Source organism: Porcisia hertigi, chromosome 25 (genome assembly GCF_017918235.1).
Source record: "Porcisia hertigi strain C119 chromosome 25, whole genome shotgun sequence".
In the NCBI taxonomy this organism is placed as follows: Eukaryota; Euglenozoa; class Kinetoplastea; order Trypanosomatida; family Trypanosomatidae; genus Porcisia; species Porcisia hertigi.
In genome coordinates, this window is record NC_090584.1 from 1 (window position 1) to 27,895 (window position 27,895).

At 54.2% G+C, this 27,895-nt stretch overlaps 13 protein-coding genes across 13 annotated transcripts; all 13 read right to left on the reverse strand.

Moving 5' to 3' along the window:
- Positions 1-1,786: 1,786 nt before the first annotated feature.
- JKF63_04495 (uncharacterized protein) lies at positions 1,787-2,347 on the reverse strand (the record flags this gene model as incomplete). Its single annotated transcript, XM_067900479.1, has 1 exon — positions 1,787-2,347. One exon carries the CDS (start codon positions 2,345-2,347, stop codon positions 1,787-1,789), a length of 561 nt encoding a protein of 186 aa, XP_067756500.1.
- Positions 2,348-2,810: 463 nt separating this feature from the next.
- JKF63_04496 (uncharacterized protein) lies at positions 2,811-4,526 on the reverse strand (the record flags this gene model as incomplete). The annotated part of the gene is made up of 1 exon (XM_067900480.1): positions 2,811-4,526. The coding sequence occupies one exon, from the start codon at positions 4,524-4,526 to the stop codon at positions 2,811-2,813; it is 1,716 nt and encodes a 571-aa protein (XP_067756501.1).
- Positions 4,527-5,256: 730 nt separating this feature from the next.
- Positions 5,257-9,042, reverse strand: JKF63_04497 (uncharacterized protein; the record flags this gene model as incomplete). The annotated part of the gene is made up of 1 exon (XM_067900481.1): positions 5,257-9,042. One exon carries the CDS (start codon positions 9,040-9,042, stop codon positions 5,257-5,259), a length of 3,786 nt encoding a protein of 1,261 aa, XP_067756502.1.
- A 546-nt stretch (positions 9,043-9,588) lies between these two features.
- Positions 9,589-10,104, reverse strand: JKF63_04498 (uncharacterized protein; the record flags this gene model as incomplete). Its single annotated transcript, XM_067900482.1, has 1 exon — positions 9,589-10,104. One exon carries the CDS (start codon positions 10,102-10,104, stop codon positions 9,589-9,591), a length of 516 nt encoding a protein of 171 aa, XP_067756503.1.
- Positions 10,105-10,718: 614 nt separating this feature from the next.
- Positions 10,719-11,177, reverse strand: JKF63_04499 (uncharacterized protein; the record flags this gene model as incomplete). Its single annotated transcript, XM_067900483.1, has 1 exon — positions 10,719-11,177. One exon carries the CDS (start codon positions 11,175-11,177, stop codon positions 10,719-10,721), a length of 459 nt encoding a protein of 152 aa, XP_067756504.1.
- Positions 11,178-11,922: 745 nt separating this feature from the next.
- JKF63_04500 (uncharacterized protein) lies at positions 11,923-12,279 on the reverse strand (the record flags this gene model as incomplete). The annotated part of the gene is made up of 1 exon (XM_067900484.1): positions 11,923-12,279. One exon carries the CDS (start codon positions 12,277-12,279, stop codon positions 11,923-11,925), a length of 357 nt encoding a protein of 118 aa, XP_067756505.1.
- A 763-nt stretch (positions 12,280-13,042) lies between these two features.
- Positions 13,043-13,930, reverse strand: JKF63_04501 (uncharacterized protein; the record flags this gene model as incomplete). Its single annotated transcript, XM_067900485.1, has 1 exon — positions 13,043-13,930. The coding sequence occupies one exon, from the start codon at positions 13,928-13,930 to the stop codon at positions 13,043-13,045; it is 888 nt and encodes a 295-aa protein (XP_067756506.1).
- Positions 13,931-15,554: 1,624 nt separating this feature from the next.
- Positions 15,555-17,210, reverse strand: JKF63_04502 (uncharacterized protein; the record flags this gene model as incomplete). Its single annotated transcript, XM_067900486.1, has 1 exon — positions 15,555-17,210. One exon carries the CDS (start codon positions 17,208-17,210, stop codon positions 15,555-15,557), a length of 1,656 nt encoding a protein of 551 aa, XP_067756507.1.
- A 1,294-nt stretch (positions 17,211-18,504) lies between these two features.
- JKF63_04503 (uncharacterized protein) lies at positions 18,505-18,765 on the reverse strand (the record flags this gene model as incomplete). The annotated part of the gene is made up of 1 exon (XM_067900487.1): positions 18,505-18,765. One exon carries the CDS (start codon positions 18,763-18,765, stop codon positions 18,505-18,507), a length of 261 nt encoding a protein of 86 aa, XP_067756508.1.
- A 1,025-nt stretch (positions 18,766-19,790) lies between these two features.
- JKF63_04504 (uncharacterized protein) lies at positions 19,791-20,153 on the reverse strand (the record flags this gene model as incomplete). The annotated part of the gene is made up of 1 exon (XM_067900488.1): positions 19,791-20,153. The coding sequence occupies one exon, from the start codon at positions 20,151-20,153 to the stop codon at positions 19,791-19,793; it is 363 nt and encodes a 120-aa protein (XP_067756509.1).
- A 2,483-nt stretch (positions 20,154-22,636) lies between these two features.
- Positions 22,637-22,849, reverse strand: JKF63_04505 (uncharacterized protein; the record flags this gene model as incomplete). The annotated part of the gene is made up of 1 exon (XM_067900489.1): positions 22,637-22,849. The coding sequence occupies one exon, from the start codon at positions 22,847-22,849 to the stop codon at positions 22,637-22,639; it is 213 nt and encodes a 70-aa protein (XP_067756510.1).
- Positions 22,850-23,431: 582 nt separating this feature from the next.
- JKF63_04506 (uncharacterized protein) lies at positions 23,432-24,856 on the reverse strand (the record flags this gene model as incomplete). The annotated part of the gene is made up of 1 exon (XM_067900490.1): positions 23,432-24,856. One exon carries the CDS (start codon positions 24,854-24,856, stop codon positions 23,432-23,434), a length of 1,425 nt encoding a protein of 474 aa, XP_067756511.1.
- A 1,705-nt stretch (positions 24,857-26,561) lies between these two features.
- Positions 26,562-27,338, reverse strand: JKF63_04507 (uncharacterized protein; the record flags this gene model as incomplete). Its single annotated transcript, XM_067900491.1, has 1 exon — positions 26,562-27,338. The coding sequence occupies one exon, from the start codon at positions 27,336-27,338 to the stop codon at positions 26,562-26,564; it is 777 nt and encodes a 258-aa protein (XP_067756512.1).
- Between the last annotated feature and the right edge of the window lie 557 nt (positions 27,339-27,895).

Genomic DNA, 27,895 nt, shown 5'->3' on the forward strand with positions numbered 1-27,895 from the left:
ACCCACATGTCGACAGGGAGGTTTCCACGGAAAGGTAAAGGCATGCGTCCCATATCCGTTTCAACAATTCGCTGATTGGGAAACCACTTGGTCCGACGGTACTCGAGACGAATCGGTTGGTAGTTCATCCGCGCGAACTTGAGGCTCTGCTGGACATAGGCGGTATACTTGTATAAACCATATTCCTTGCTCAATCTGTCGGCGTCCAGGTTTGCGTTTTCAATGTGAACATATCGGCCTCTTTTGGAACAGTAAACTTTAAATCCAAGCGCGTGCATGCGCCAAGCATAGTCGTGATCCTCGCCGTAGGCTGGGTAGTTGTTTTCGTCAAAGAACCCCACAGTCGCAATGGTGAGTCGAGGTAGGGCAAAAGTGGACATGTACGGTACGTGTGAAGTGTAAAAGACGCCGTATGTGTCTTCGAACTCCCTCACCATCTCCTCCGGGGGCATTGCCCGAATGCGATAGGGTAAAGAGGGTGCGGTAACGACAGGGGGTTTGTCGCTGCGGTAAGTAAACCGCGCATCAGCCACATTCTTTAGTGCTGTTGGTTCAGCCGCAACCTCTGCCTCGAGCTCCTTCATACGCGTCGTCTGGTTCTCCGTCTCCTTGTTCACCTTCGCGATAAAATCCTCGATGAGGCCTTGCCCGAAGCGCACATCGGCATTGGTGATGAATACCCACGGCACCCTCTCTACTGAGAAAGTGAGAGCGTGGCGTAGCCCTTCATTGACAGCTGCGGCGTAGCCAACATTTTCTGGGTGGTGAATTATAAAGAGCCTTTTATCCAGGTAGTCGCTCATCTTATCGGAAAGACGGTCTAAAAGCTTGCGCAGAGGAACAAACTCGCCGTTGTTTATGAACATAATGTACGTAATCGGAGCGTTGATGTTGCAAAAGAGAGCTTTAATGTCCTGGTAGTCCAGTGTCACGGGTAAGATCACGTAAGGTATTCGATTAGAGTGCCCCTCGCTTTGCGAGAGGCGATCCGCCATGCAGTGAAAAAAACGCTCATCGCTAATGAATGTCTCGCCGGGACGATGAGTATCTTCGAAAGAGACCAATACATCCCGTTTAAAGTACACGCATAGCGGTACTAAATAGGCTATGATGAGAAGTAGGTGAAGGGCTATCCGCACAGCTGGCCGCTGTACCACTCGATGCAGTGGTGGGTTAGAAAAGTGTGATTTCCGAGAACGCATCCTTTCTGATTCCCGTAGGGAATAGACCGTTGAACGGAACGATACGTCTCTGTGTCCCAATCGCTGAACCGGGGTCTGCCGCGTTGCATTGGAGCAGGAAAACATGAACAGATATTTTTTGGAGGGGGGGGGGAGGGGGGTTGTGAGGAAGGTGGAGAGGAGATGAATGGATGGGAGCTGAAAAACACGTCTATTGATATTTCTCCGTGTTCTCTTCAGTCATCTGGCACACAGCACCCCGTGCAGCCTTCAAGATCGATATAGCAGTTACCGCTCCCATACACTCATGCAAATCTGTACATGTATTCACATACAGCGCACGCAGAACCATGGGTGTGAGATGGCACGAATTGCCTAGGCCCTTCGATCCCACAGACGAGTAGCGAGAGAGGGTACCCCCCCCCCCCCACACACACACACACACACTCGGGAACCGTTATAAAAACCGCCACGCACGTGGCGAAACGCATGAGAGTTGGCCTGCGATTTGGACGGCCCGTGATTTCTTTGAGTTTTTTCTTTGGGTTTTCTAACCGCTCTGCTCGCCTGATTTCATTTACAACTTGGTCATACACCCCGGGGACTCATGTCCACTCCAGCTCATGCGGTTTGATTGGCTTCTCTAGCGGAATGACGCTACTTGTGCGCCGCTCCCTGTCGCGCGACAGAGCGATGCGCATGTCCAGCGCGTCCTCGTCATTCTTGAAGGGACCCTTTGGGCCGTCGCCACGGTAATAGCCAAGTACCGTGCGGTACACAATGTAGCCCAGTCGGTGGTACATATCCTGTGCGACCTGGTTACTCTTGCGGACGAAGAGGTCGACAAAGTAGGCGTTGTGCACAAACTCACTGACTTGTGCCAACTCTAACATGAGTGTCTCGCCTAGGGCTACGCGCCGAAACGTAGGTGCCACGGACACGGCGGACACGTGCCCGTGATAATCCTCTCCTTTTCCCTCAGCCTTGCCGAGGGTGTAGGCCATGGGAATCCCAGTAGTTGGGTGCGTACAAATTCGTTGGTACTCGGGCCAATGCGTCACATACTCGCCATAGAAGGATGTGTCGTAGGTCTCCGTCAACTGGTCCAAATTCACAAAGTTGAAGCGTAGAGTGTCGTACAGCGTCATGAATTGAAAAGAGGTCATTGTGGCCCGGCTGTACAAGAGCAGCGTTGCCGTTCTCCTTTGTTCACTTATTTTGTTTTCAAACCCGCGCGTTGTGCACACGCATTCGAGATCCACAAGGAAAGGGAATGAAGGGAAGAAGGGAAGAAGGAGGAATAACAAATAGGCAACAGTAACCCACTTCAGGGCCTCTGGCATTCACGGATGATTCGCTCGTAGTGCAAGGAAGGGGATGAAGGGAGGGAGGGGGAGAGGGAGAGGAAACGCCATGCTCCTTGCACACCATGGGGCGGAAACAGAAAGATGAGAAAAAATGGAAGAGTTGGAAAAAAGACGAGTCCCTGCGCGGTGTCGAATCCCCCTGACTTACTGGCAGTGAAGCCATTGTACCTTTACGTGGATCACCAAGAAGCCGTTACTTGTCGATTCCCTTAGTCAGTGCATTGCAGTCAAACATTACTCGAACTGTACTCTCATCTATAACTCAGTCAGCTGACTCGTGTTTTGTGGCTCGATGCTGTTCAAGAGCACGGCGGTCGGTAAAGGACTTGGGTGGCTGGCACAGGTTGCACACTAGGTCGGCTGCGGCGTCACCTGGAAGAGGAGATAAGTAGCGGAGGTGCTCCTCGTAAGCGTCGCAACTTTTGAACTGCAGCCCGCAAATGTCGCAGTAATCAGTAGCGCCTCTGTCTTCCAAGCGCATCTCGTCCAGGGCCATCGCCAGTGGGTCGCGTGGGGCCTCAATCTGCTTATGCACGCGCGCATACAGCGTCGGGGCCAAATGAGGGGCGCTAGTGTGCTTCGCAAGCCGATGCTGACGCATATCCTCTTCTGTCTGAAACACTCGAGGAGGCTGGCAGGTCTCGCACCTCCACGTACAAGACGCTGCCGACGCAGCTTGGCGACGTTGCTCAGCCCCTGCCTTCATCGCGGCACCGTAACCAGACAGGTAGCGCTCGAGTTTCTTGGCTTCTCTCGCAGTCAAGGGGCGACCCAGAATCGAGGTATCGAGCTGAGGCGGTAGCATAGGTGCCATGGCTGGCGCCGCAGGATCAGAAGTACGACGATGCTCCTCTGCCAAGCGCTGTGCACGATAAAGACTGACCCACGTGGAGCTCGGCAAGTACGGCATGAACGCCTCTCCACGATGCCCTGACGAGTGGGCAAAGCAAGAGCCCAGAACTACTTGCGCCACAACGCGGGCAACGAGCGTAGGGTGCAGGAGCGGTAAAGGTTGTTGCAAAAAAGTTGCAGAGCTGTTCACAGAGAAGTCCTCGTCAGTCGACACAAACGTGTCTATCGGCACGGATTCCCTGAACTCAGCCTTCCGTTTGACTGATTGAGCACAAGGCCCCAGACTCGAATGTGCCACTGCCAACCACTCGGAAAAACTCTCCCTGCGCGGCGGACTCTCATCGAGGGATGAAGACCGCTCCGGCGTCCACAACGACACCTCTGCGGAGAGGTGGAGTAACACCTCATGCAGCTCCGCCTGGAACAAAACAAAGTAGTACTGGACCATGATGCCAAACGGAAATGCAGCGTCGCTCTGGTGACGGCGATTCGTATATTCGGGGAAGTCAGCGGCGCGAAGCAGCACAGCCGCAACGCAAATGTAACCGCTACGAGCCGCACAACCCAGCAAGTCCCACCGCCGCGCCTGGTCGTCGCAAAGGGTGACAACGATCTCTTGTGGAGAGTCTAGTGTCGCCGAAGCGCGGTAGAGTTCGCGTGCGCTGTGGAAGAAGTGCGAAAGGAGGGAGCGCTGTCTGTAGAGATCCTCGAACCCGATGTGAGGATTATTAAACATGAGGAGATGGCACGGATGGTTTCGTAGCGAAACTGGTGCAGACAAAAGCGAGGTCGCGTTCACATCGCCATAGTAGCGCACAGATACGCGCTGCTTTGCCGAAAAGTAGGCGAGAAATCCTACCGTCTCTGGGTACTTGCGCTGAAGCTCTGTTACATTGTCGAAAGTGGTGGCAATCACCCTCACCACAGACCCGTGCCGGCACTCGTCCTGAGGAACATCACTTTGCGTCGCACGGCGGACAGCCGCGCTGCGGGACAGCCGTCTGATAAGCGCATAGGTGAAGCTCAGATTTCCTTCCCCAACGAGCAGAATGGTGAGAGGGTCGGGAAGCACAGGAGTCGCCGGACCGATCCTGTGGTTCGCCTCATCATCGATGTTCTCCTGCATACGATGCTCAGACAATACAGGAGCACCCCAGAGGAGAATTGTTGCCTTGTTCAGCTTCTTGAGGGTCCCCCCACCCACCCACCCATTGCGGACGAATACAATATCGAAGATCAGCGCGCGCGAGCGCACGTGTGTGTTTGTGTGTTCGTATAACCAACGAGAAAACGAGAGCCAGGGTGCAAAGCGGTCAGGTTGAGCTTCTCGTGAGCGGGTCTCACCATCGCAGCAGAATGATCCAAAGGACCGCACTCATGTCCTTCAAGATGAAGGAAAAAACGGGGAAAGACCATACACGAAGAAAGAAAGGAGGGTTTATGGATCGCCACACACGACCCTTCTGCGGGAAGGGTCCCTACCTGAGGGTGTCGAACCCTTTCAAGAGTCACCCACCTTGAGGCGTAGCACCTCCTGTAAGACCCACCGTATCGTTTCCGCCTGTTGGCTAGTTTTTGTTTGGAGATACGCCTCAAGAGTTATCAGTGTCGTGCTCATCGACACCCTTCGCCACCTCCGACACGCCAATCTAGATTCGGCCTCGCCCCTATTGGGGCAATCCTCATCAGAAGCCACGAAAGGCAAACGTCATGGCGTGCAGGTGTGCAGAGTCGTAGAAAAACAAAAAAAAACATCCCTGCGCGCATGCGACAAAGGGGAAATAAATAAAAAAGCAGTGGACCAAGTACAACACGTGTGCGGTCATGCCGTTTCTCGTGAACATATGGGATACATCCTACTTGTTTGAAAATTGCGCCCTGTCGAAGTGATAGCTGGATGCCTGAAGTGGGTGATGTGGATGGAAACGATCGTCCCCGCTCTTTGGCGCCTGAACCATGCGCTTGACTCGTGGCGACGTATTCGAAAATGTGGCACTGGGGGGTGCCTTGAAACGCATGAGGGACATGAGAGCCGCGTGTCTAGAGTGTTGCTTGGTGCGCATTTCGTGCCGCTCGTCCTCTAGTCGGGTGCGCCACTTGTTGTACAGCACACCTATATACGAAACGAAGCTATTGCCATGGAAGACGGGATGACGGAGCAACCTGCGGGTGCGAATATTATTCGCGACGCGCTCAAAGAGGAGATGAACGCCGCGACGGCTCCGCCGACGCGCCTCTTCACGCAACTGGCGAATAGCAGTGCGGAGGGGCAAGTCTATGCCGGACCCGCTGGAGACCTCGGCGGCCCTCGAGACAATGGGTAAGATGTACTGGCGCACAAAGTCGTCGAACTCACTGCCGAAGATGTACGCCGTTGTCTGTTTCACTTCTTCACGCACACGCTGTTGTGCCTGTAGGGCAGAAGTATTGAAGTCATACCTCAGAACAGTGGGCCGAATCATCTGGATATCCTCCCTGAACGTGCCCCACGACGAATAGGTAGGGACCAAATAAGCCAACGTGCTGAGGCCAGCCATCTGATTCTTGCCCCTCAACGCAGTCCCAGGGTGAGCGGGAGGGGGCAGCGCCTCATGAGCATTGTCGCGAGCTACCGAGTACCACTGCATAGGCAATAGTGTGCGACCGGGGGGGTGTTGTCCACTGTGGCCACCTCGCCCAGGCCTGTGCATCTCATCTGCACTACCCACCACTGGGTTCTCGTCACCAGAACGATGGCCGTCGCGGTAACTCGTGACGGGAGTGTAGGGACTTTTAGCAGTGCTGGGGGCAGCGTTTAACCACTGCTGGAGGGGATGAAGAATTTCCTTCTGGAAAAGCTCATGAACGTCGCCAGCATCGACCCTTCTGGGCGTCGAGGGCCAAGGAGGTCGCGAGAAGGTTGATTTCGAGGTTTGAGGTGGTGCATCAGCGTCGTCTTTCCGACCGCCGTCCGGTGAGCCCCTGCGAGAGCGCACCGCCTGCTGAATCATTGCAAGGGCTGCGGAACGCAATTCGTGCGCGAGCCACTGCTCGTCCGTCGCCGTATCAGGGAGGGGATCAGGAGAGACTGCATAAAAGTCTTGTGAGAGTTGCGCGCCATATTGCTTCTCTAGCACCTGTGCCGCGCGGGCGACGGCGGCCTCCTCTAGAGCCCTCTGCGCAGTGGCCTTTACTGCCTGCGTGGTCGTCTTCTCGGACGCATGCTGAGCACCAAGCTGCACCTCTTCCAAAAGTGCGCCAAGGAGACTAAGAGCGCCTTTCATCTCGTTCATGGACACAGATGGGTCATGGCCGAGTTGGCGCATTTGTTCATGTAGCCGAATAGCCTCAAGGGCAAGGGTGCGGGGGTTCACCACGGTGCGATCTCCTCCGACTTTATCGAACTCAGGACGGGAGCTGGCATACAGGACGCCAGAGGCGTCTCGCACAGATGTTCTCGCAACTGCCAAAGAAGAAACGAGCCGTGGCTCGCCCGGCGCAGAGGCGTGGACTGCGCCGAGCCCCATAGTGTTGGTGCCAGCTGCCGTAATGCCACCCTGCTCAAGAGACGCCAGGAGCGCCAGTGCGGCGCTCGCCTTCGCCGTCCCTGTCGCGTGGTCTTCTAGTCTTGGTGAGGGCGAAAGGCGAATAGACGTGCTAGACGATTCACCACGAGGGCTCCGGTCGGGTCTGTTTTTCACAGCGCTGCCCCTCACCTCATCACTGTCCCTCTCCGCTCTCGGGATAGATGAGCGACTCTCCTCCACTAGGCTACGCAGCCTCTCGGGAGCAGAGGTCTGACCCAATACATTGGAAGAAGTGGACGTACCACTGTCTGTCATTTCCACACCGTGGAAAGAGGGATGCATATGCTCGTCTCCACCGCTGACGGGATGGTCATTCATTTTCTTCTGCTGAGATGCCGCGCCACGGGTGGTAGATGCTACATCGTTGCCAGGAAAACGAGACTTTGCCGCCTCCAGCGAGGCGACACGGTTGCGCTCCTCTTCCAACTGCTGTCGAAACCACTCGACGTGCAGCACCTCGCGCCGTAGGGCGTTCAGACGAGAAAGCTCGGCGCATCGCAAAACAGCACTTTTCAGACACGTTTGTGCGACCGAGACGTGCCGGGTGGGAGCTGCCGATGTCGCTGCGGGGGCGACGACAGTGTGTGCTAAACTTCGAGGTGGAGAGAACTTGTTCTTTACTGTGGACGTCGACGTGGACAAGGTGGCTGCTGCGTTCCGCGGGGCAACGCGAGCGCCAGCGATAGATTTCGCGGCCACCTTTTTCTGACGTACTACCTGGGGGGCTAAGTACGGTTTTTCGAGGTTTTCTTGGTGTTCCAGTGGCTTTTGCTGTATCTCCGGCAGCGGCTTAAGGTCTTGCGAAGACGGCTTTGTCGTACTTGGCCCCATGGTCTTGGTAGTACGTGCCAGTACTTCACTCGATACGCATAGCTGCGGTGCCGCTACAGCGGTGAGAGTGGAAATCCCTGGGCCCACGCTTACAGGGACTTCACTCATCTTTGCATTGACTAGGGTGCCGCTTTGGTAGGTCGCATAGGAGACAAAGGTGTCGTTTTCCATGCGAGACAACTCCGGTTGTCGACCACGATTGACCGAACCCCAGACGTTTATTCCCGCCAGAAAGGCGTCGCGGTCGAGCATCTCCATTGCACAAGTGACTTCTGCTTCCAAACGTCGCTGGCACTGCTCAGCTTTGCGTGTGGCATTGACCACCGACGCGGAAATGGGAATGTTTTCCTGGAGAAAGTTGTGCCGGTAGGCATCGTCCTCTATGCACTGGTAGAGGCCATCCTCCATTTCAGCGAATGCTGCTGATCCGCTCGTGTTGCTATCTACTGCGGAGGTGGTAGGCACATTCCCTGCCCGCAGTGCAGCGTGTGTGCTAGCAGTCGAGCCGCCACCATCTTGCGCATTCAAGAAGCGCCGCAGTTGAGCATTCTCTTGCTCCAACGCTTTGTTTGCTTTGATGAGAAAATTCATGTCTTCTCTGAGTTGAGACGACGCATTCTCACTGCGAAACCCGCGAAGGGCCTGGCAATCTCTTTCGGCGCACCGCAGTTGCAGTTTCGCTGTTTTGTTCTGGTTAGTGAGCGTTTGGACCTCGTTCTCTTTCAGATGTAGGAGTTTCAAGACACCCGCGAGCTCACGCTGGACTGCGTCCAGACTCTGTGCAAGACTCGCTTCAGTTTCTGCCTTCTCTTTTATGACCTGAGTAAGCGTGTCGATGCGACTCTGCATTACGCCAAACTCCTCCCTTTCTTTTGTGATATTGTGCGGTTTGCCGTACGCGTAGCGTTTCACGACTGCCTCAACCTTCTCATAGGTGTCCCAGTCCCCTAGCTCACCACCAAGTGTATCAAGGCCGGCAAAAATGAGCTTTTGTATGTCCTCCTGCTTGCTTTCATACATATCAAAGTTTATCTTTCGCTTTCGTCCATCAATCTCCTCACGTTGGCTCTGCAGATCTGCATAGTCCCCGTACAGCTTTTCCAAATAAGCCTTGCGCTGCTCTGCAGTGGCTCGACACGGCACCTTCAGCGAAGGGAGTGCCATCGCTGTCGCTGCAGTCAGAGCACCATCGGCGCGGCTGTCCGCTCGTGGGCCCGCCTTCGACTTTAGAGTGGCACCATCCATGTTGGTCTTCGCGATCGGACAGCCGCGCCCAAGACCCCTCTTTGGGTTCCGAGAGTAGAGAAAGAGTAGTCCGCCAAAGATTCCGCGGAGGTGTGAGAAGCTCTCAACGCAAATATATTGTGAGCGCAGCTGATATGCAGAAGCGGGGAAGCAGTTGGACGGCGATTAGAATGATGGGGATGTGCAGGGGGTTTCTCTGCACTTCTGAAGCCATGAGAGGGTTAAAGACGGGGATACAGAGAACTACTCATGCACAGAATATCCCTGAGAGCTGCCGGATGGTTATGGGCGCTCACATATGGGTACAGGAGGATTGAAAATCTACAGGTTCTATAGTGTCACCAGCAGGGGAGATATAGTCATGAACAAAAAGAGATCTATTTCCAACCAACGTGCATCCTCCTCTGAATGTGGGCAAAAAAAAAACAACAACACGTCCAGCCTCAAAATATGAGGAGGAAGAAAAACAGCGCCCAAGACTGGACAGGGGACGTCGCTAAACGTTGCGCTGGTCAAGAATTCCGAAGTGAGTTACCTGGATGTGCCTCATGACCGCAGCAGCGAGTTCAGTTCACGTCTGCGCTGGTTTACCATAGAAGCCGCTGCGGAGGGTTTTGAAGAAGCGGTAGGCAATGCACACACCAACCTTGGCACCCGACCAGTTATTCGAGCGCTCGCTGCACTCGTCTGAGTCGAAGAGCGCCTTGTGAGGGAGTGGAGAAGACGCAAAAGTGAGTGACAGATCGTCACTTTCGCTGAGGCATACTTGCATTGACTGAATTGGGCTCCAGAAATGCCGTGCCTCTCACCCGCCTCCGCAGCGAGCAAGCGTACTGTTGTAGCACCGATATGTGTGTCGCTGTGTTCCACAAGGAACCATTCGTGCTTTCGAATCAGCACCGCAGTGGACGCGGGGAATCGGTGGTATAGAAACCGTAGAAAAAGCGCATAGGTGTGGGGATTGCCAGTCATTACGTCACCTTCGCTCACCCGTTCCCAGTGACAAAAGCCGAGCTTTGACAGCTTGGCGTGCAACAGGGAGAAATTAGAAGCTAAATCCATGGAGAGGGATGGGGGAGGGGAGGGGAGAGGGGGGCTATCGGGTTTCTTGAAGGTCAGAAGAGGTACTAATTTGATTGCCTTATCTGCTTTCGTAGCTCATTAGCGGAGATCGAAACGCAAAAAAAAAGTGTGGGCGATAGGACCGCAGGACTTGGTGGGAGGGGGAGACAATAGCAAAGTGAAGGAGGTCGGAGAGGCTCCGCCATTGACACACTGCACATCACCTTGCAACAGAATTGTGCGCGACAGGACCGCAAAAGATGCAACCGGGGCGATCCTATGACGTGGGAGGGCCTGCACTTCACACATAAGAGGTCATTCTCTAGAACATTCGAGAAGGACTGGCAACAAGTGAAACAGGTTGGCAATGCTCACCTAAGAGGTGCACCAATGAACAGAAGTGAGGGGTGTGATTTTTCACAGAAACTATGGTTCTCTGTGTTAGCCCTCTCGAAAAAATATAGCTCGGTCGGAGAGGTACAACAAAAACAGAATCCTTGTTGAGAACATCGCCGCGTGTGGGGATGAGAAGGATTGCGACAGGCTCCGTGATCAGAGTCACAGAAATCACTCACTCACCCCCCCCCCTCTCTGCAAACGTGCCAGCATACGTCCTAACGGCGCAAAATGATGTTCATCAGCGTCTCCTGGCCGTAGGGAACGTAGGACAGGGAGTACCACACCAAGGCCGAGTACTGCAGGACGCCGCACAACAGACACAGCAAAACAGACTTGAAGACCACGGCCACAAGAAAAGAAAGAAGCAAAGCGCCTATGTAAAGCACCGTGGCGTTAAAGCGGTACTCGTCAAACATGTACGCGAGTTGCGCTGAGGGACCCATGAGAATAATCGTGCTCAGCATGGACAGAGCGCTACCAAGGGCGGATAGTGCGGTGTACTTCCAGTAGGACCCCATACCAAGAGCAAACCAGCTCATCATGGTCGAAAAAAGGGCTAGTGACATGAGAACACAGAACCCTTGGATCCGCTGTGTCCACGTAAGGTTCGGAATGAGGTGATCGTTCTCATTCATTGGCGCAGTGGCCGCCTCGTTGATTTCCACGGCAGACATGTGACTTCGTGCTAGCACTGTAGTTTGTTGCACAGACGTCCACTACTGTTCACGTGTATAGGACAACGGGGGGAAGAAGAGCACCTGTCGAAAAAAACAAAGGGAGGGGGGGGGGCCAAAAGACGTGGTAATATATGCATCAAAGACGCCGCGCGATGGAGCTAAGGGGGAAACGCGTGACTCACACAAAAAGAGGAAAGTGTAGTTGTGTTGTGCGCGGCTTTGCGTGTCAGTCAGTGCGCAGTGAGGTGACAGAGGGCAGGGCAACCAACGACAAGAAGTGGAAAGTTGGGAAGGTGCGAAAGCAGAGACAAAAGGCTCCCCCCCCCCAAAAATGGGGCAAGAGCACTACTGAACCCATGTAACGGTAACTGATAGATCACCAAGTATCACTAACAGCCGAAGCGATAGCACTTTCATTGAAGCGGGCGTCACTAGTTGTGCTTTCGCTGTCCGCTCACGGTGCAGGAAAATAAGGTTCACTTTGTAAGAACCACAATAGTTTTTTTTTTCCTCTCCCTTCCTCTACGAGGGAGAACGGACAAACGCAACCGAGCAACGAATGGAATAGAACCGCACGCCAGCTCCCACCAGTCAATCGAGGTGGGACGCCAAGTGGTAAGCACACTATGTACATTGCTGGGAAAGTATTGATAGATTCAATGGAGGAGGCTAGATGCCCTAGTTGACTTGCCACCGCCGCCTTCCCGCTTGCCTGCGAGACGACGAGGTGAGATGGGATGAGTCATTGCAACCAAAGGGGAGAACGACCAACACTTTGTTTGTGCTCCCACGCCACGTCAATGCATCGTTCCGGAAAGTCCTTCAGCCGGCCGTTGTCCTCGATAACAACCGTCAAGGGCCACTTTTGGTGCTCAAGAAAGCCGGTGTAGCTACGGCCGTCCTCGAGGCGCGCACCCTCTGTCATGGTGAAAACTACGAACGTGAGCGACTCCGGGGTCTCTGCTGTAGGCATAGAGAAGAGCACGTTGAATGTGTTGACATCGGTCGGGTGGGGTGTAACGGTTACGTTGTAACGTATCGAGCTTGACGCGAATGCCTTCGCGATGTGCTGCAGCTTTCTAGCCGCCTGCACCTCCATGGCGTGAAACAACTCTTCAAGAGGAGTTGGCAGGGCTGGAGAGAGGGATAAAAAACGGGAAATTCTGGTGCAAAAAAAAAACGACGGTTCACGCCCTCTGAGAAGTGAGAAAAAAAATCCCCTGTTCATCAAAGTGAGGAAGTAGTTGATGAGTTTGGAGACACGTCAAGAGTGAAGTGAAGCCATCGACGCACACCCGCGCAGTGATGTGTGCCAGTAAAGAGCCGAACGATGCACCCCTTCCAGGCTACGTGGTCACGGCCTTTGAAGAGGAATGCGCAAGAACCATTGGGGAAACACGCAATCACCATTTCCGATTTGTGTGCATTTGTTTCCCCAATTCAGCTACCATCCCATCGTCTCACAGTTTTGTTCTTGGCACAGAAGTGTGTACGTCTCACTACAGCTGCGTATTGCCACTGAAGCATTGTTTTAATGATACTTGTCGATGGTCTTCGGGAGTAGAGTTTTGCGCTTGTTGCGACAGCTGGTGTTCTGGGGCTTCGCTCAAGTGGCTCGCACAAAGCGGAGACTTGGACTAGCTGACCTACACAACTGCGAATTCACGCAAGGACAAGTGGCCAGTTCCTCCAAAAAAAAAGGTAGTGAGATAGCAGAAAGGTCAGACAAGTAGCGATCAAGACGCTAAAAAGAGGGGGGAAGGGGGAGCAAAAAAATACGTCGAGAAGCAACCGGACACTAAGGACTACATGACGGGGTCGGTGTCATCCCTCCGTTTGGGGGTGGCCCCTTTTATCGAGTCCTACTTCTGTTGTGGTGAGGTCGGGGGGTGGCCAAGTGTCCACCCCTTCACCGGCTTCAGCTTTTCCCGAAACGATCCTCGGGCCTTAAGATCCCAGTCGAGACGCCGCCGCTCCGCTGTCGAAAGTGTGCGGGCGATAAGGCGACCGACCGCTCCGGCGTGTAGTGGCGGACGCGATCCCTTGCCAAGCAGTAGTCCAGTAAAGAGGACGCTTTCACTCCCAAACTCGCTGGCGGCGACCTGCAGTAGGCTTGCTAGGGTAGCGCTCCGATCCTGGTATGTGCCACCAAGAAATAGTGTGGGGGAAACGAACCCAGTAGAAAGGAGCTCTTCAAAGACATAAGCAGCCTGGAGGGCAAAGGGGTGTTGTGTCTCCACGCAAAGGCAAACACATCGTAAAAAAGGTGCGATCAGCGGGCACTCCACACCCAGCGCGGTGGCGCGGGAGACCGGTGACCTGTCCGACTCGTCGTGCTCGAGGAGGAGGCTCTGTAGCACTTGACCCAAGCATCGGTGCCTCTCAGAGCCCAGTCGGAAACGCGCATTCGGTTGCAAAAACAAACTCCGGGGAGATATCAACATTGACTCCGGGCGCACCAGAAGCTCATGCTCTTTAAGCTCGGCCGTGCGGTGCAGAATGCTTGGAAAGTCAAAAACAGAGTAGCTGAAGACAAAGGGGTCGAAGGAGGCCATGAAGAATGCCGCGGTCTCAGCTGGTCGTGCAATGGGCGGAGGTGTTTCGACCGATGGAAGCAGCACCGGTGCCCACTCCATACACGCCCCTTGCTCTTCGCTCCTCCGCCCAAGGTTCTCTTGTGTTTCCATGGCTCGCTGAAAAGCACCACCAAATCGGTGCCTTTGATGCGCGACGGTTACACTCCGCCGCATTTCCGTGTTACCCGCGGCCTCGATGTAATAACGCGGTTGCCCAACCTGAGATATCCGCGTGCCCTTTCTGTCGACGACACGGAGAGAGTCAGAAAGCGGGTTGGGGGGGGGGAGAGCGAACGTGAAACAGCAACACAATCGTACTTCACCATTCGGTGCCCATTGGAGTATCTGTGCCGCTGCGTGCGGTTGTCTGATATTCTTGCGTGAAAATGAGCACAGCGGCTCTCTTTGAAGTGAATCACTAAAGGCAAGGCTCGGGGCGATGTACACCGCGCCAAGGGTACAGGGAGTAGTAGCGACCCCAGAGGAAGTACTCATATCAAAGGAATGCCAAAGGGGGGAAGAAGTAGGGAACCTCCCCGCACAGCTCACCAGGTTACAAAAAGCGAGCGTAAAGCGTGCATCACGCGCGGGAGATCGGAGAATCTCCCTCGAGACACCACACTAACCAACTATGCGGTGCCCATCTCTCCCCTTCCCTTGAAACCCCCGTTTTCTTTTTTTTTTAATCATCAGTGACGGTGCAGAGAGTGGGATGGGTTTTCTGTGCGGATGCCTCATAGACAGCTGGAAATGCCGTTAAAAGCACAGCACCGCCGTCATCGGAAGCCCATTAAAAAAAAACCGCTCGGGGCATGACGCCGCGGTGTGGCGGTTAGTAAATCTGGGATGGAAAACTATGTGTGGCGCACTCCTTCCGCTACCTCTAAGTCATATTGTGTTGAAAAGTCCCATTTAATTAAAGGCAATGGCGAAAAAAACTGATACACTTACCGGCCGCCAAAGGGCGACAGCCCGGGAAGAAAAATAAAGAAAGACGAAAGCTTTAGAGCAGGTGCCAAGTGCCGACTGCCAGTGATTTAAGGCGTGCATAGTCGGGGTACACAATAATGTATGTTTGGGTTCCGAAGGATCAAGAAGAAATGACAGCCACGAGGACATGACGACAAACGTCTGTATCTCAAGGGCAGTAATTCCTTGCTGAAACTGAGTAAGAGGGACGGCTGCGGTTCAGCAAAGATAAACGCCACCCGCGGCTCTGGTGACTTCGCGTACGGCGGCGGAGATTTTCATCCCTTCCCCGCCAGGTACACCTTTGGCACGCCAGCAGATATCGATGGCCCCTTCCTTTGTTTCCTCCGCAAGAAGCGCACTGGCAGCCGCCCTTTTTGATGTGCGTGTGAATTACTAGAGTTTGTTTTTCTTTCGAGTTTCCGTCTGAAAATCGGTTTTTTGTTGTTGTTGTTGTTTGATTGTTTTCTCATCCCCTCCTTTCAGTTGTTTAGTTACGTGATTGACAGTTTAAGTGCACCTTCAAGAACGATACGCCTAACATCGTCACAGTTTCCCTTCCCCCGCTCCTTTCGCACGCCAAGAACAAAGAAATAAATTCGAACGCAGCGACCGCAACAGCAAAGAGGCGATATACCGCGGCAACGTGCATCTAACGTCACCCAGAGCGCACTCTTTGCAGTAAAGTCGATGGAGACAGAGAGCTGTGGGTGGTGGCGCAGTCAAAGCCTACTTGAGGTGAGGCCACGGTCCAGTCTGTCAGTACACTAGGTAGAGGATCAGTAGGGGGTGCAGCTACGCAGGACACATGGATGACTCTGTCACCGTACTAGCTGCCGGCATGCTGCTGGAGGACTGCATTTGCCTCCTGAATCTTAGATAAGAGAGCGAAGTGGTCTGTCAGGACTTCGAGAATTTCCTCCCGACTCATTTCCAGCAGCATGCCCGTAATCTTCGCCGCATGGGATGGCTCGATGGGCATAATTTGGCTGTACAGAAGTTCACCAAGGTAGTTCTTCTGCTGTTCCGGGGAGAGGGTGCTGAGATAGTTCACGTCAACGCCGCTTTGGCGCTGCTGCTGCTGCTGGTGCTGATACTGCTCGCGTGGCTGCGTGTAACGGTTCTGCTGTCGGATTGGCTCACCCTGCATGGGGTGTCGTTCCATGATAGGGCGGCGCATCATTGGACCAGACACGAACTGCGGCATCCCCATGCTCGCTGGCAGTGGTGGGTGTATCATAGGCGGCCCCATCGGCGGGACCATGTGCGGGAACGGGGGTCGCTGCCACTGCTGCGGAAACGCGTTCATTGGGGGTGCCATACGGGTCTTGTTACGCATGGCCGCACGGCGTTGCTGAAGTAGGCGAATGCGCATGTCCTTCTGCTCTGCCTGACTCACATAGAGGGGCTTCTTAGAGTTATCTATAGACTGCCCATTCAGGGCTCGCATCGCCGCCGTGGCGTGCTCCTTATCTTCAAAGCAGACGAAGGCAAAACCCTTGATCATGCCATTCGGCTCCTTCATAATGGCGCATGAGGTGATCTTGCCGAATGGCTCGAACAGTTCGCGCAGCTTTTCGTCCGTGATACCGTCTGGGAGGTGTTTAACGTACAGGTTCCGGCCGTGGTTCTGATAAAGGGAGGCGGCCTTTTTCTTTTCACGGTCGCGCTCACTTTTGGAGAGCGCGCGGCACACCACGAGCTTCGCATTCTTCTCCGTCAGGCCACTTTCCTCTGACTCGTTGAGATCCGCAATGGCTTTGACAGCGGCCTCGTGCTCGTCGAACGAGACCAGGGCGAATTTGGTAGGAAATGGGGCTCGCTCGGTGAGAAACAGAGAGTTTACCTTGCCGCACTTTTCAAGCACCGCTGTCAAGTCCGTCTCCGTTGCGGTGGGTTTGATGTTCTTCACGTAGATGTTCCGGAACGATTTTGCTGCCATAACCTCGCGGTCGAGGCGGCGAACGAACGGCGCCACCTCCACCTCGCTATCCCCCACCTTTTCGCCGTTCATCTCCAGTGCCGCCTTGGCGCCCTCCGCTCTCTCAAACTGCACGAAGCCGTAACCCTTTGACTTTCCAGCTGAGTCGAGGGCCACCTTGCAGGACAGCACGCGCCCGCACTTGGCGAAGGCAGCTTGCAGCGCCTTGGCGCTGACGGCAGCGTCCAGCTTCTTCACGAACACGTTGTTCAAGCCGCTCTTTCGCAGTAGAGGATCTCGAATGGAGAACATGACACGAATTTGGCGCCCTGGCACGATGTTCGTGTAGTTCAGCGCATCAATAACCTTCTCTGCGTCGGCAGTTGTCTGGAAGTTGACGTAGCCGTAGCCTAAGGACCTCTGCGTTGCCATATCCCGACATACCTTCACCGAAACAACGGGAGCCACACTGCTAAAGAGGTTGTTGACGGCCTCTTCCGGGCGAGGCAGATCGACCGGCAAATCGCCGACGTAGACAGAGGTGCGCTGCGCTGGGACTGCCATTTCTACTGTGCCAATGAGCGAGACTCGAACCGATCAGTCTGGATGGCTACAAATGTGCGGTTGTGCGTCTGTGCTGTCGATTCCAAAACGAAAAAAAAACAGCAAATCACGAGGACAGAGCGCACCAGCGTCAACGCTGCTCGTGCTGAATTCACTATGACAATATGGAAGGGGCAGGCGTCGTGGAACAGAGGTAAAACAGGTGAACGTGGATGCACCGAGACAAGGCAAGGAAGAGAGCGAAGTGGTGGTGGTTGCGGCAGGATCTGGAAAAAAAAAAGATGAACCAAAATACACAGGTGAAGCTAATAATCGTTATAACATAGAGCAGCAAGAGGAACGGGGAGTGGAAAAGATGTCAAGGGCCAGTGCGTTCGGAGATGTGAAGAGTGCACGCAAGAAGAGGAGCAAGAAGGAAAAGGAATACAAAATGCTTGGATTCGCCACAGAGTCCAGAGACTCGCATACGATAAGCTGGCATGTGCAGTTATGGCTCCATGACCGCAGTTGAAAAGAAACGCGGGGGTGAAGTACACACATGAATTTCTATCGAGATGGTGAGAATTGCAGCACCGCCCCCAACATCATCTCTCTGATCATGGAAATGGAGAAGGGAGCAAATGTTTTAGTGTATGCCTGCATGGCTTTACGCGTTTCCAGACAGGAGACACATTCCACAATGCTGGCGAAGCGTGTCCGCCGCTCATTTTTTTGTTTTTGTTTGTAAATTTATCCAAAGCCTCCCAATTCGCATGTAGGACTCTCTTCGCTTTTCTTAACGTCTCCCTCCTTAGTGCGGGAGACGGCACCCGCTTACACTCGTAGAGGTAGGCGGCGTGACACGACGCACAACAACGTGGAACCCCCTCCCCCACCGCTGACACTGGAAGACGCATACTTCAACAAAAAAGACGGCTTGAAAGACTGCTGGCACTCGACTTGGCAAAAAGAACGTACACGGCAGAAACCGTCCTTTATCGTAATGTCTTGAGTACAAGACAACATGATCAAATTCTCTGAGAGCCGTCAACATCATTTCGAAGGGGCGGCAACCCTTGTCTAGTATATTTCTGTAAATACCAAAGCACACAAAGAAGCCACCGCTCGCGAAACGCAAAAACAAAAACATCGCGCGAGAGAGAACAAGGAGAAGGGAGGGGAGGGGGGCAATTTTAAGTCGCAGGACATGCACCTCATCCTGTCGGCGGCGATAGAGAAGCGTTGCAAGCGGGAAGACTTCTAAAGCGACGCCCACATACGCCGCGATGTTGGCGCAAGCTTCGCCGTCCCGGTTTTACTTGGACGGCGGCTTATCATGTCCAAGTAGTGTTGCATCAGATGATGGGATGTAAGAGAAGAGGTCTCCGGCATTCTCATCACAAAGCTCGTCGAGAAACCAAAGATCGTCTTCGAAAAACTCGAACTCAGCGTCGTCCATCTGCTCTTCGCCCTTTGAGGCGTATGACCTAGGCTCAGCATCCAATGCAGACGCGCCAACGCCAGAAACTGCCCCGGACATCCACCTCGTCGACATGGCGCTTAGTCTGCGAAACATTCTTCACTGTAGATGCCTTCCTGGTGCAGCTAGGGCCGTGTTTGCCGAGCGCCTATAAGGAGGGGGTCTCGCTCGTATATGTCAAGATAGCGTCGATATCGTTTCTGCTAGAGAAAAAGCTGTAGCGAGGTTTCGTTCAATAAGATTGGACCTAGCACGCACCTGACCGTACACAAAAGAGGGAGAGGAAAGAGTGCAAGGGAAGACGTCGCAGCTCAGGGATACTCCGCGTGGAAGAAGGGGCAAAGGCGGAGGCTGTTAGCTGTGGATGTAAAGTTGCGTGTACACGTCTGTCTATGCCGCCGCAGTGCGGATGTGCAGACACGTCGAGCGTAAAACATGTCATAAATCAACAACAAGAGACAGAGAAGGGGCAGGAAGGTGGGGAGGGACACGGTGTATACACGCATCGTGGGGCGGAAGAGCTGGAAGAAATTGGGAAACAGTAGGCAGACAGACCTGTTGCCTAATAGAGAGAGCGAAAACAAAAAACAATAGGCACGGCATGCGCGGCTCCTCAGATGCTGATACGATCGGCAATGTGAACAGTTTATCATCAATCTGGGGTTGGTGCTGCGGATCGTAACGTTCAAGGAGGTGAGCATCGCATCCCCGATCCGCTTAACTTGCAAAAGTAAAGAAGGATACTCAATTTCAAGGTGGATGGGAACCCTTCGTTTTTCCCCTGCTGATCAGCGACACGTCGACAGATGAAAAAGCCTACATGGGTCAAAGATACCCCCCCCCCATTACAGCAAACATATCACCATCAATTTCAAATGCTAACCATCTGTAAAGCAGATCTAACAGAGCCACGTGTCAGCGTCGGGAAGGGGCATCCTTCCCCCCCCCTCCCGGCTCCCACAAGAGGATCTGTAGGAAAAGCAGAGGTGGGATGGCCTACATTGGAGGTGATTAGGACTTTTTTCCTACGCCGACGCCGCAGCGCGGGAATCATAGCCGAAGATGCGCCCCCATTGTCTTGTGTCACACCCACCCTGCAAAGGAAGAGCCTACGGACACCCTCACGCGTGTCTCCGGAAGATGGCAGAGATGCAATAGAGAAGCAGAAATCCAATAAAGCCGAAGAGGGCTGTGTATTTCCAGCCGTAGCGGCTCATGACATTCTTGACCGACATCGCCGCCGAGTGCACACCAACGCGGGTGGATTGGAAAGCCGTGTTCAGCGATTTGAGCAACTCATTTTGCTCTTCCACCTCGCGGTTCAGCTGGCCGGCCATTGTTTTCATGTGTGCGACGCTGCTGCCAAGTGCCTCGAGCATCGACTCATTCTCGCGGTAGATCTCTTCCTCCATGTGTCCATAACGATTGGAGGTGGTTGTTGAAGCTTTGGCAGCCCTCGGATTTCCGTAGAGAGATGATTGCATTTTTGGCTTTCAACCCTAGGGGAATACACTCGAGAATACCAGTGGGGAGGGGGGAGCGGGAGGGGGAAGCGGGTTGGTTCCGTTGGCGTACTTGAAGTGGCGGTGATGGTGGGGGCCGTCAGAGTGAGGAGTGAGGAGGGGGGGGAAGGGAAGGGATTGTAGAGATTCCACCGCACCCTTCTGTAAGGGCAGAAACATACGAGATGACAACTTGACGTTCAGGGGAGGCAGTCCAGGGCAGAATGCAGAAGAGATGCGACAGACAGAAAAAAGGATTGCCGAAGACGCTCTTTCTGGAAGAAGAATAGTCGCCAGTATTCGACTCCGGCGTTTTCCATCGACAGGCGCGGAGCAGCCCACACAGACTGGGAGGGAAGCCTGGGCGGAATGCCTCCTCCGCCGAAACCAATAGAAATCAAAGGACCACGAAAATTTAGCGAGCGAATCAGATCGCCCCTCTTTTCCTACAAGGTGACAATGTTGATCCATTTGTGCGGAATCTTATCAGGTTTTTGCGTGTTCGATGTTTGGACCCTCAACCGCGACAAACAAATGCTCAAGCATCAGAGCAACAAGGCATTGAAAATGCCACAGAGAATATGTGTCTCACCTGAGGGGAATTGGAAACGTTCTCACTGTGCAGAGAACGCAGCCAGGTTGCTTCCCATGACACAGGTCTCCCTGCACCTCCGCTGGACATCCCCCGATGCCCCTGGCAGGCATTCCAGACGGATGAAAACGTTGGACACCCAGGGGACTTCCCAGAACTGCTTTGGTCAGGGCTGGCTTATATAGATATAGATGTGTGTGTGTGTGTGTGTGCGCGTGCGCGAGTGTGAACCTTCGACGCTTTACACTACAGTTTCTCCGCCTTCTCTTTAGGACTTCATCATCCGCCGAGCGCCAATGTTGCGACGCCGAAGGCGGCGCTTCTTGTCGTGCTCCATCCGGATGTCAATACGGTAGGGTCGCTTGACGTTGGCCCCCATACCGCCCTGAAAGGTGCGAGAAAAGAAATTGTTGTACAATGCACAGCAGCGGCTAAACATGATTCCCAGTGCGCGATAGGAGCCGGGAGGGGAGGGGAGGGGGGGGGGCGGAGCTGAGACGGCAAATGGAGGGGGGTGAGTAGGGGAAATGGGTGCAATTGATGGCGAACGAGCATACAGAAACGGAGGGAGTAAAACTTGTAAGACGCGCGAGGGGTTCCGTATGGAACTACGTAAGCCCAGCGCAAGGCATTTGCTGAATGGGACACCGCCTCATACGAGGGCTGCAGAAAAAAAAAAGTGCCCGTGATTGACGAGTTTCTTGGAGATACACAGTACATTTTCTGCGGAGGTGGTGTGCTGTGGGGCGGGGCACTCGACAAATCCAGAGCCGGGTAGGGAGGAGAGAAAAAGTGTAGTACTTCCAGGCCTTCCCCAACGGCGCCGTCGATTGTCAACCCGATGGAAGTGGGTCGTGAACCTCAACGCTGGCGGATATGTTTTCCTTGATACTGCGTAGATTCTACCAAACGTCTTGCGAGAGAGAGAGTTAGCGCACACAGCTGTAGCACAACACCTTTCGTGCCTCTCCAAGCGGCCAGAAAAAGGGAAAGGGGGGCATGTACTCGCGCGTTTGCGGTCAGGGGTGTGGAGGAGCAGCAAGACTGCTTACAACAATACACACGAGCGAAAAGAAACCGGGGGTAGCTCCCATACACACACACACACTCACAAAAACAAGACCCCCACGCGTAGACTTCGTTTATCGCGTAGTCTTCCTCTATTCCGCTGTCTGTGTGAACGCCTTTCTTTTGGGGGGGAGGGGGGAGGAGGGGGGCCAAAGGCTCTTCACCGTCACGTCGAATGGCAACTTCTTCCACTTTTGCGCGTGCCCACATGGTCAAGTGAGTACTGAAAAGCCCACCTCACTATCGCATGTAGCATGATGGATATATAAAACGGGGAGCCAAGGCGGGGTGGGGTGGGGGGGGGGGGGGTAGGAACGTGTTTCACGAAATACAACCTCCCCCTTCCTCCCCCCCCCCACCACCCCGCATAAGTGCACGCACACAAAAAAAAATATGAAGGGGAAAAACATCCTTCTCCGTTAAAGAGGGGTGCATGTGTATACAAGGCGCGTGCCTGCAGGAGCGATGAAGGAGACTCATGATTGCCAAATGCGTAACCGTGCTCTGCGCGGTGACATCATCTGTACCACAAGTACATGCAAGATAGCTCTCTACATACAGTGAATGACACCAAGTCAGGAGTAGGGGGCGAAGGGCGAACGGAAAATCATAGCTCAGACCTATCATCACTGTATCCATTACATCACAGCAATAGGTTCGTCTCTTCTACATGAGTGGTGTACACACATGAACACAAGCGAGCTGCGCACATGGGCACATTGTCGCATGGCGGCAGAAAACTCTGAGGAACCGATGAAGAATGAGCGGAGCAGCGCCCACGTAGGCAAGGGTGTGTGCTACCAGTCTAGTCGATCATTTTGGGTGAATGGATCACCGAGAAGTAGATGTTGACCAGCGACGACCCCACAACAGTTAGGATCATAGTCCAGATAAGCCACTGTGGAACGGTCGACTTCCTGCTCTCGCGCTCCTCACGGCGCTTCAACTTCTCCTCTTTGGAGAGGCGTGGCAGGTTCTGATGGCTGCGCGCACGCATTTTAGCTGCGGTGGATGACATGGCCTTAACACAGAAAGAGTGTCACTGAGGTGCTGTGACGTTGAGTGTCGTGACGTTCAAAGAAGAGCGCCTACAAGAGCTATGATGCTAAGCAGAGGGAAGACGGAGACGACAAGAGTGCGGAGAGCAGGACGAGGACTTGTGACCGCCACCAAAGGTTATTTTTGTGTGTGCACGTGTGTATTGCGAAGATCAGGAAATGAGTGCGCTGGGGCCAGCAGGGGTGAGAATGGGTAGGATATTGACGGAATGGATCACGCATGAGCAACGGGGGGGGGGGGGCAGCTAAAGTAAGCCGTACTTGCCGGTAGGTGGTGTGTGAAGCAGTGATTCGCCCACGTGGGTCGTGTGCGTGGATGCTAGAGAATTTAAGCCCAGCATGTACCGCTTGCAGTGCCGTGGCTCAATGCCGCCACGAAACGCCTCTTGTGATGTGGCACCCTTCTCGCTGTGCCCAACACTCGCTTTTCTTTCCACTATCATTATTTATTCATGAATGTGTGCAGGACAACTCCCTTTATTGTTGTTGTTGGCGCAACCGCTAATCAATGGGAGTGAAGAACGCAGAGTTTTTGAGCAGCGTCACGACGTCTCCGATTCAGCCGATGCCGTACGCGCAAAAGTGCGAAACTGACGAAGGTCAAAGAACGGTAATTTGGTTGCTAGCAACCTCTCTTTTTCCTCGACCATGGAGGGTCTAGCACGAAGCACCTTTGCCGGGTCAACGCGGAAGTACAAGTTAAACGGAAGCGCAAACGGCATGCGCTTGGCGTAGTCTAGCATAAGCTTCGTCGAGCGCTCCTCCTCCTCTGCATTCCACCAGAAGCACGCGTTCGGGTGCACAAGACACGAAATATCCATGACTGGCTGCATTAGTCGGCGATTCACCCCGGCGGAGTCCAAATCGCGTTCAATACTGCGGAAGGCGCTATGTAAAATTATCGTTGGCGCAAAAGGCAGCAGATCCGGAACTCCGCGAGTGAATCGCTGCGGGAGCGGTGTCTGAAACCAAGGCCTCTCGTTTCCATCTGCGCTCATCATGCGGTGCTCTGTGATCGTGTCTTCTGTTTCGGTTCGCGACGAGGTTGATCGACGTTCGTGAAATGCAGTGCTGTAGACCTCCGGCACGTCAGGTTCGCCTATTTCACCTGGCATCAAATGCAACGGCTGCTCTCCCCGCTCCACAGCGTACAACTCGAGTACCTCGGCGATGACTTGCTGCATGACATCGAGGTGCAGCTCCCACTCCGAGGCGGCCTCTTCGATTTGGTGAAGAGCTCGCGGGTCGTCGGGGTGGACGCGGAACTCGAAGCCGATGGGCGTGACGATAAATGTGTTGTGCTCGGGCGGGTTCCAAATACGCGGGTTCAGCTCCGCGGAGTTGCGCCCCACAATGGCGAAGTCTGGCTCGTGCCGCACCTCCACCTCGATGCCCTCACGCCGCGCAACGCGAACAGCGGAGCGGTGTGCCAACTGCAGCACAGCCGGGTTGGCTTGCCCTTTTCCTTCGAAGTACACATCATTTGTGTGTCCATCTTGACCGCAGCGCCACCCGTGCTCCGCAACGCCGGGGATCATGCACAGCTTTGTTGAGTGCCGCGTTGTATCGCGGCACAGTACACCGCACACCTTTGCATCCAATGCCGTGAGCAACACTGCGCGCTCCGCGTGGTTGAGCTGCAGCGGTCCACTGAAAAGTTCCATGAGCTCGTCCCGCTGAAGAAACTTGAGCTCGTGCCAGTCGATACCGAGTGTCTTGAACCGCTCGAAATGCTGCGTAAGATCGCATGTCATTTTGTACTGCCGGCGTCCGACATAGCCGCTGAGCTTCTGTAGCAAGAGGTCCAATGAAACAAAGCGGTTTTTGTCGGTTACTGTGTTAAACGAGGAGCTCAGTGTCATACGCCGAGGCAATGTGTAGCGTGGATGGTACGCTGTTAGGGATTGTAAAGCGACACTCCGCACCGGTACCGGCGAGATTTTTGCCGCTCGAAACGAGCACCTCATGAGTGCGCAACTGACAGCTGTGCTTCGATCAACAGAGAGGTGGCAGAGTAAATGTGTGTGTGTGTGTGTGTGTCGGATAACCTCTGCGACGACACCTATTGGGGCGGTGCGAGTCTCTTGTGCTCACAGCTTTGCCAGACTCTCCAAAGTTGAGGTGTCCGCACAACTCTTAGAGCGAGGGGCCGCAGAGGAAAGAGTCATCCAATCACCCCCTGTGAAGCGCAAAGAAAGGCATTCGGTGAGGGGAGACAGAGAATAGGCAGAGAGCACGGAGAAGACTTGCGTCCACGTGTGGTAAAGCGAATCCAACAGCAGAGCTGAAGGAGCCGAGGAAAACCGGTTGAGCTATACGGAGCAACAAGCAACAAGGAGGTCAAAATTCGAAAAAACACGAAGACGCCGCGAAACGATAAGTGTGGAGAAAGTCCCCAGGAGGAGAATGCAAAACTTTTCTCCACAGAGTCCCCTGGGTTTCGTCAACAGGATCGTGAGATGTGTCGAGGGCTACCTCCAAAAAAGTTTCTTTTTACACATAGGAAAGCTTGCACAGACTTCAATAGACGCGCGCGCGCTATGTCCGCACTCGCACGCACGCACAAGAAAAGGAGGGCCCCCAGGATATGTCGAGTGGTAAATGGCGGTCGACAGCAGCATTGGACTTGTCGATCACGCACGCAGGACTGTCCCCTCCACGTACAGGGGTTGCACTAGGCACTTTTTATGGGTACATCTTTGAGGACATGGACGTCACAGTAAGCAATAAAAGGAGGGCAGGGGGGGGGGGAGAGACGGCAATCCATACGTGATACAGGCACTTCTGCCACGTCGAGGTCAGGGCATCCAAGCGTACATCCCTACTCTACGTGCCTCTGCTGCGCCGCGGTTGCAGGTTGACCCTCCAGGACGGAACGTCTCTGTCGTAGAATCGAGTCACGGAGTCGACGGACCCCTCTCTTATCCCACCGCGTCGCCGCACCTCTTGTCCCCCATCGCGGACACCTGCTGCGCGATCCGCACCACCCCAGCTGGAGCAGGGTGAGCTGTATCCCGCGACCCATGCGGCCCGCATTCAGCACCCACGTCTACGGCGAGGGGCAGCAGTACTTGTTGTGAGGGGGAACACGTGATGGGCGAGATGGCTGCAATGTGGTGGTGCCGCCGTCTTGCCCCATGCCGTGGACCGACCAAAGCGGATTGACTACCTGGAACTCACGCACGTCATGGAGAACAAAAGTGAGGAGGCGTAACAAAGTCAATCATTCTCGTTGACTTGTCCGAATTTGAGGTGGGCAAAGAACAAAACGAGTTCAGAGCGGCACGCGACCACCTCGTTGCGCCAGGACCTACGCCAAATAGGCAGACCCGTATATCGAGACTAATGCCGTCGGGGTCGCAAATTCTCTTTGCACCGCGTCAGGGCGCACACCAGTCCGCCCACACGAAGGTTCCCATTTCCCCATTCTCTACGGGGGAAGGGGGACACAAAACTCCGGCTCAGACGAGCAAAACCACAGACTGAAACACACACACACACACACACACACACACACAACGCTCGATCACCATATAGCGGGCGGGAGAACCGTGGCCGTTCTACTCGAGTCAGCATCCCCCCCTCCTCCCCCCTCCTTGAGCTGCCTTTGCAGTGCAGTGAAACGATATTCGCCTCTTGTCATGTGTCGCGTGGTACAGCATCGAAAGCAGATTAGATCACCTTTGCCTCGTGCAGCTTGTTGTAGAACTCGTCTACCGTCTTCACTTTGACCCCGGCCTTGCGAATGGTAGGCTCCGTCACAGTCTGTGTTGTGAGGTGAGGTGTGATGTCCACTCCAAGAGTCGCCACGTCCCTCGTCTCAACAGGCTTCTTGCGAGCCTTCATGATGTTCGGCAACTTTGGGAAACGCGGTGTGTTGAGGCGCAGGTCTGCCGCCAGGACACACGGCATCGAGAGCTCTACCACCTGGCGACCAGCATCCACCTCGCGCGTAACGTTGACCTTTGTACCCTTAACCTCTACCTTAGACGCGAAAGTGCCCTGTGCTGCGTCTAAAAGCCCGGCCAGCAACTGAGCGGTACATCCAAAGTCACCATCGACGGCTTGTTTGCCGAGTATCCAAATATCGGGCTTAATCTCTTCGTGTATTTTTTGGAGTATTTGAGCAATAGCCAGAGGCTCCACTGACTCAGCCGCGGCATCCGGGACGACGACGTGCATGGCCTTGTCACACCCAAGCGCTAGGGCCGTGCGTAGAACTTCGTCGGCCTTTTTGTTACCAATCGTGATGGCAATCACTTCATCTGCAACTTTCTTCTCCCTGAGCTGAATGGCCTCCTCCATCGCGATCTCGTCGAACGGATTCACGCTCATCTTTGAATTGGCAGTCTGCACCTTATTGTCCTTCACTCGCACCTTTACCGTATAGTCTACGACGCGCTTCACGCACACCGCAACCTTGAGATAATTTGGCAGAGTACGGAACATTTCGTGGGATGGCGGGGGGGACTGAAGGGGGGGGGGCTGCTTACTTGCAAAGCTGCACACGACGTGGGGAGAGGAGGGGAGGGGGAGGCAAACCAAATGTGGAAAACAGAGATAAATTTTGCGGACGTACGCGCGTGAGTACCTCTCTGTTCGGTAAAAGAGCATGTGGCACGGCGATGTCGGATGCCGATTTTGACGAGAAATGAAATCGGCATATTCACGTGGAAAGTATGGAAGGGGCAAAGGGGGCAGGGGCGGGGAAAATTAAGGCTGATGCGAAGAACATCACAAAAAGTGAAAGTGAAAGCGGTTGTCATCACGCACGTACGCACGCACGCACGCCACCGCGAGATGACGCACTCAAGTGTGGCACAAGTGAGCGCGGCATCTTCACTATGAAGGAGTACCTATACGGCATCCACATCCAACTGGGATGGCTCCTCCACAGAGACACGAGCACCTTCGTCGGGGAGGAGAACAAAAAAGAATTGTCTGCGGCCCGACGGATTCGTACGACGAACCCGTCTCGTTCAAACGACCGGAAAAACAAAAAGGCG